The 6969-nt window shown below is 48.5% G+C and overlaps 1 protein-coding gene across 2 annotated transcripts; it reads right to left on the bottom strand.

The window, feature by feature from the left end:
- Positions 1-201: 201 nt before the first annotated feature.
- Positions 202-6362, bottom strand: LOC123104311 (squamosa promoter-binding-like protein 18). Of its 2 annotated transcripts, none has more exons than XM_044526134.1 (3): positions 5303-6362; positions 1666-1796; positions 202-1073 (listed from the first exon to the last, which is right to left on the bottom strand). In XM_044526134.1, the coding sequence occupies exons 1-3, from the start codon at positions 5806-5808 to the stop codon at positions 418-420; spliced, it is 1293 nt and encodes a 430-aa protein (XP_044382069.1). In that variant the 5' UTR covers positions 5809-6362; the 3' UTR covers positions 202-417. The 2 variants fall into 2 exon arrangements, with proteins under 2 accessions (XP_044382069.1, XP_044382068.1); XM_044526133.1 differs by having other exon boundaries at positions 202-1091; positions 5303-6359.
- Positions 6363-6969: the final 607 nt, after the last annotated feature.

The raw sequence follows: 6969 nt of genomic DNA, 5'->3' as shown, positions 1-6969 counted from the left end.
GAGCATTGTCATAGAGAAAACAATCAAGTAGCTCACGAATTGGATAGGTTAGCTAAGTTTTCTGCCCCTAGTTGTTGAATAGATACTGCCCCTAGTGCGGTTATTCCCTTTGTTGTAAGGGATGCCACTATTTTGATGAATGAATAAATGAGGAGATAGTTGTCAAAAACCAAAAGTTGTCTAAATCTAGTCTCCAATGCATCAATGAAATCCATAAGTATATGATTTTCTTCTGAATCATGCAAAGTTATTCATTCTGATGGCGAGAGATCAAGTCCAAGACATAGAAACATGAAAAAGAGAGAGAATAAACACAGAAAGAACGGGACGTAGGCCTGATCACTAAAACGGGCACGGCTAGCTACTGATGATCACCAAAAGAACCCAAGAACAGCCTCTGACGCTCACTCAAGACTTCTACTGCCACGAGAACGGGAGGGACGGCGACGTGCCCTCCGAGGAGCCGTCGGCGCCGACGTGGAAGATCCCGTGGCAGTTCATCTCGTTGTCGTTGGAGCTCGGGACCAGCGCGCCACCGGCGTTGAGCTGCTGCTCGCCGTCCATGCCGCCGGCGAAGGCGGCGAAGCCGGTGGCGGCGCTGGAGGCCTGGGAGCAGGCGAACCAGGAGGAGCTGCCGAACTGCTGCAGGTTGGGGACGGAGGGGATGTGCTCGCTTGGACGGACCATCCGGCTGACGTCGACGCTGGAGGAGTTGGCCGGGGATGACAGAAGAGAGAGAGCACAGTCGGAGTCGAGCATGTGCGTCAACTGTCCATCGGAGAACATCTTGTTGCTGCTGCTGCTCTCGGGCGGCGGCGGCGGCGGCGCGACGGCCTTGAGGAGAGGCTGGCACACGGGGGGGATCTCGAGGGCCGCCGCGCCCGTGCTGAAGCTCATCTGGTCTCCTTCGTGGAGGAAGGGGAAGCGCCGGCCTTCCTTGGAGTAGGACGACGAAGAGCCGGCGAAATTGATCTGGTGAGTGGTGGTGTAGTATGGATTGCTGTCCTCGGATTTGATGATCCCGGACCAGCTTGACTCCGGCCTTGGAGCGGAGAAGGACGCGAACCTTGTCCCTGCATTTGAATACAAACCTGAACGGTCATCATGAAACGAGCATCAGACTCTGTAGTATTCAAATGTAGCAGAAATGTAAAAAAACTGAAAATGCAGCATTGTGCAATCACCCTGCTAATTCGAATATTCAGTTTACAATGTGCTCTTGTATACCCTTGATCTACTGTATATTATACTCACCATGTTACTCAACATCATCCATGTCAAATGAATTTGATGCTATAGAGGGCAAGAAAAAGGTATATAAAGCCATCCGATGTTCGCTGTGTGGGTTGCAGGATGTGTGGGGTGGTGGACACACCGAGTTAGATACAGAGCAGTATATATACTTTATGCCAACTTCCATTCTTATGATGCGAGAACAGTCGTAGATCCATGCAAAATATGCAAGTTAAGCTTATTATCAATTCAACAGGAGAAAATATGTCCGATGTAAGCACGAACATTTCACCGAGTGTTTGCATGTGAATAACTTTATAACAGAAATATCTGAATCTGAGGGAGGTTGCTATATAATTTGTTCATTTCAGCTATGTCAATGTAGCAATCGACAGGCTGACAAAAAGAAGCGGTTATAAATAAGAAAAATACCTTGTTGTGTTGTCATAAAGCTCCCAGAAGTCATGCTATCAACCTGTGGCTTCCTGCGGCGCCTGTTGTGCCCATCAAGGCGCTTTCTACAGCTACGCTTAGCCTCGTCAAACTCGGCGAGCAAGTGGAATCTAGCGAAACAAAGATTGATGGTAAGAAACACAAACATTTAAGCAAACAGGAGCCATGATACTAACATATTGACCCATTTAGTTGTATATCAGCATCGTCCTTAATGGCATACTGACCCTGTTAATGACACCCTAAACAAGTTACCAGTGTAAATCAGCACCATCCTTAATAACATATTGATCCATTTAGTTGTAAAAATCAGAGTACGATTGTTGTAGAAGGAAGAGAGAAAATCAGAACACATTCAAAGGCCCTTGGGTATAGAACCTCGCATAACCTCGATATAAGAAAATAAAAGTAACTCCAAAATGTCTTACCACTCCCATAATACAGGCAAGTGCTACAAGGACACATGATATCCGGCCATGGTGGACAAACAAGCACTATAAGACAAGACCTAAGCATGGCATTCATGATCAGAGAGGATTCGCACAACCATTATGCTTAAAACTTAAAAGTATGCAAAAAATTCCAGCAGAAAACAACTTCAGTTGTCTACTTGACACCATCACTGTTCTGATTCTGAACAAATAACATGCTCTGATGCAATAAGGCACGTGGAAAATCAAAGGCTACAAGGACCAAACAGAGTGGTCTGAATATTTATTTGCTCGACATTAAAACAGCACACAGATTCCATGAAGAAAAGAGTACGCACACGACGCAGCTGGACCACTCAGATTTCAATGCGTCAGTTAACAAATTTCAGTGCATGGGGGGCTTGGCTTTACGAAAGCTTTCTACTGGGCCTGCAAAGCGCAGCAAGTTAGTGCAACTCCTGTTGGACATTTGGACCACGGTATAGGTTCCAACAGGTGTATGGCAGTGTGGCACCAGCCTGTAGGAACACTGAAGGAGTACAGTATGGTGATCCAAATTTTTGCTCCACTGGGCGCACTATTGCCCGATTGTGTGTCTGATAGGCACTCAATCATTGGAAACGCGCCCCCACTGAGATATAAACAATTTTAGGGGAAGACGACCAAATGATTGATGGGTAATTCTTTTGTATTCCTTGAACTTTGAAGGCACATGATGCAGAGTTAGTTGCTCACCACGGCTCTAAAATGTACTCCCTCTGTCCCATAATGTAAGACGTTTTTTGACTCTAGTGTTGTGTAGAAAACCATCTTACATTATGGGATGGAGGGAGTAGTAAAAGGCAAACTCGAATGAAATAGCATTGAACCTAAAAGGGTTTCAGATCAGTACTAGTGTGCAATGAACCTCGAAAGATGTACAGTACAAAAACATGTGAAACTGGAGGCATTTTCCCCCCATTTTCACCTGTTTTTGTACATACCATATCTGACAGACATACCTCAGTTTTTATGCCAAGTCTAGAAAAAATAAAATGAAAATGTTTCAAATACATGAACAGTTCAGCTAGAAAGGAATGCGCATAGCAAGAACATTAAGTGCAAGTTACTCCAATAATTCTATCTGTTCAATAATGGAAGAACAAGGTTCTTACTGGAGTATTTGGAAAAGGCCACAGGTTAGATTTTGAAAGAGTGTAGCTTTTGTTGGCTACTGACCTTAAGCGCAAAGCTACTCCAATAATTCAGCTAACCGATGAATAGTACTAGAACATCCAAGGCATTCAAAGACAACCGGCTCCACCAAAATGCAAAATGTAGAACCTATTTTGCAACGCTGTTTCAACAATTGGCTCTAGCGGCCCCGGCATCTCACGTGGAAAAAACAAGGCTAATAACAAGAAGCGGTCATGGCAGATGAGGTAGGCCAGTTTCTGGCAAGAATTCAATAAAACAGGTCATGTGTTCAGCAACATCTTTAAAGGGTGAACAGCCCACACACAACATATACTGCTGCACACAATAACCCACGAGTAAACCCAAAGAATTCGCATGGATCTGGTGGTTACTACTCATTCAGCAATGAGGGGCAATCATGTCAGACATGGGGCCCACCGCTCAGTCCATAAACCACCTCAAGGGCAAAATGGGTTGATCCTGAAGTACCTACCGGGTTACCCAGATTAACTTCTTGACTCCCCACCCCGCAAAAAAAAACAATTCTTGACTCCCCAGTTGGTGCAAAATATGTGATAGTTACTGGGGACACTACAGTAGAGCATCGCACCACTTTTATTTAGCCAGAATAAAAGTAGTGGTACCTCCGATCCATAATAAGTGTCGTAGTCTTAAACCAACCCCAGTTCAAAACTGCGACACTTATTTTGGATCGTAGGGAGTAATATCTTTTGTCAATGTCATGGGAAATGGCTGCACAAATTACATTCCACTCTTCAACTTCACACAAGAACAATGGAAAAGAAGATGGGGAAGCAATGGATCTGGTGGTTACTAATTCAGCAAGGGGAGGCAATCATGTCAGAGATGGGCCCTACTGTTCAGTCAATAAACCACCTCAAAGGCAAAATGGGTTGATCCTCAAGTACCTATGGTTAACCGTGGTTTACACACACAAAAAAACTATGGTTTACACAGATTCACTTCTTACCACCTGTTACCTCCGTCCCAAATTATGTCTTAAATTTGTGTAGATGCTACATCTGTATCTACACAAATTTAAGACAAATAATTCGAAACGGAGGGAGTAGTTGGTTTAAAATCTGTGCTGATTTTTTTGTCATAGTAAAAGTAGTACTCCCTCCGTTCCAAATTACTTGTCGAAGAAATGGATAGAAAAGGATGTATCTAGAACTGAAAATACGTGTAGATACATCCATTTGTGCAACAAATAATTCGGGACGGAGGGAGTACTAATATATTTGTCGATGTCACAAATTATACTCCAATATTAAACTCCAAAATAAAAGAAGTACTAATATATTTGTCGATGTCACAAATTATACTCCACTCTTAGACTTCAAACCAGAACAATAATCATTTTCAAAAAAGGGGGGAATCCAATGGCAGGTTTGAAAATGTGGCAGCTAGCAAATAATAAAAAGGACTGCTCCATCTGATCTTTGGCACATGGAGTGCATCAGCCACTTTTCACTGGTAATAATTCACGCCCGTGGGCTAGAAAGTTACCAGTGCAAAAGTAGGAAAATGGGAGGGCTATGATTCAGGTATACTACTGGTTGCCCAAAGTAAAAAAAACTTGGGGGTACTTGTCTATATGAAAAGGCTGAGAAGTTAGTGCCGGATAAAGGAAAAGTTACTGGTGCATCCTTGAGACCGAACAGTGAGATATGCTCAGCTCACTCTCACCGCCCCCTACTGATTCTACCAGCAGTGCTCCTTGCTTGGAATGGGAGCAACTGGTGGTTAATTTGAGCCAAAGAGAAAGGCAAAGCCAGTTCCTGAGAAAGAACTGGCTTGGATAGTTGGATTGGCCTTTTCACTTTGAACAAAGGGACGGGAATGATGATCAGCAGCAGTAAAAAAAGGAGGGGAAATTGGTGTGCAGTCAGTCAATTTTACCATTGCGAAAATTCAAGCAATGGTCTTTCTGCAACATCACAATCGCGGGAATTTTCGCGATTTTGGCGGGTTGGATGGTTGGTTACCTGCTGCACTGCTGGCAGAAGCGCATCTCGCGGCCGGCGACGACGACGAGGGGGGTCTTGGAGTGCGCCTCGCACACCTTGTGCCGCCGGTGGTAGTCGCGGCACTTGCTCAGGTCGGCCTTGCAGCCGTCCACGGCGCACGACGGGCAGTGCCCCGCCCCCGCGCCGCCGCCGCCGCCGGCCCCCGGGCGCGGCCGCTTCAGCGGGCTCGCCGACGGCACCACCGCCGCGGCGTTCGACGCCGACGCCGACAAGGACGCCGACGGGCCGTTCGCCGCGGCCGTCGCCACGGGCGGCTGCTGCTGCTTCATCGCGCCGTCCGCCGCGGGGCCGAACTCCCCCAGCCCGCCCAGCTTGAGGTCGACGGAGCACTCGGGGCGGCCCGGCGGCCCGCGCGCGGCCGCGGCGGCGATGCCCGCCGCGGCGGGGGCGGCCATGGCCGGCACCCCGTCGTGCTCCAGCTCGGCCAGGTCCCAAGAGCCCGGCATCTTGAGATCCCAATCCATGCCGCACGCTCTCTCGCCCGCTCAGTCACCACCAGCGCAGCCCAAGCAAGCAGGCAGCCCCACCGCTTCCCCTGACGCTTCTTGGCCACCACAGACCTTTCTCTCTCCCTATCCCAGGGCCAGGCAACTGCTCGCCGGTTTGTCCGCTCCCTCCGGCCGGCCCCGTCACCTCACTCCGCGACGAGGGAAGCTAGCGACCAAGCAAGAATCATTGCGCGGCGACCACCATCGCACCGGAGGCGAACAAACGGAAGCGTGAACGTGCAGCGGGGCATGCAGCCGCGGCCTATCCCGACAGGGATGGGGGGAGTGGAGGCAGCAGAGCAGAGCAGAGCAGAGCGCACACGCGCACAGACGAGCCAGCGAGCAGCGAGACAAGAGAGATGGCGCCAAGGGAGTGGACGGGAGGCAGTCAGTACATGCTCGCAGAGGCAAGTGCAGCAGGTGTGTGGGATGGAGCAGGGACAGCCATGGACGGGAGAGCTGCCACTCCTGCTGGCGAGTGGTGGTGGGGTGGTGGAGACTAGTCTCTTCTACTTGTACTAGTAGGGGAGGAGGGGGGTGGGGGGTGCATATAAGCGGGAGTGGCAATATTTTTGATTAACAGTTTATTGTTGGTCTTGATCGATCCCCTGACAGGGATTCCAAAGGAGGAGGAGGAGCAACGAATGGGTCGGCCCCATGCCTGTCAGCGCCATGTTCACCCTTTAACGCCAGCATGGAAGCCTTGTGCTGCAATTATTGGGGGCGGGCTGGGTTTGGTTGGGGTTTGGGGGCTTCGCTTTCCCTTTCTTGGCGCCTCAACAAAGGGGTGTGTGTGTGTGTGTGTGTTAGTCACTGCTAATGAGCTATGGTTAGCGCCTCATGGTCAAGCTAGATTGTGGTTTTGCTCAATGTAAAGCTATCTTTGGAACAAAGTAGGAGTAGGGATTTCATAGGAACATAGTCTTGTGGTTTTCCTATGACGCCTTTTCGATCGTAGGCGGACGGTTCTTTGTCCGACCCTCACGTTTTCGCTTCTTCGGCGAAGCTCAAATGGAGCATGTGTCTTTATCTTTCGCCTTCTTGCTCGCGAAGAAACGGTTGCTTCGGTGTTCTTGTGGAGAATCTAAACGGCTACGTTTTGCGCATTCTATGTTTAGATCAACAATCCACAAAACA

This window comes from Triticum aestivum, chromosome 5A (genome assembly GCF_018294505.1).
Source record: "Triticum aestivum cultivar Chinese Spring chromosome 5A, IWGSC CS RefSeq v2.1, whole genome shotgun sequence".
In the NCBI taxonomy this organism is placed as follows: Eukaryota; Viridiplantae; Streptophyta; class Magnoliopsida; order Poales; family Poaceae; genus Triticum; species Triticum aestivum.
The sequence above is the reverse complement of the archived record's forward strand: the minus strand, read 5'-3'. Positions and strand labels throughout refer to the sequence as shown.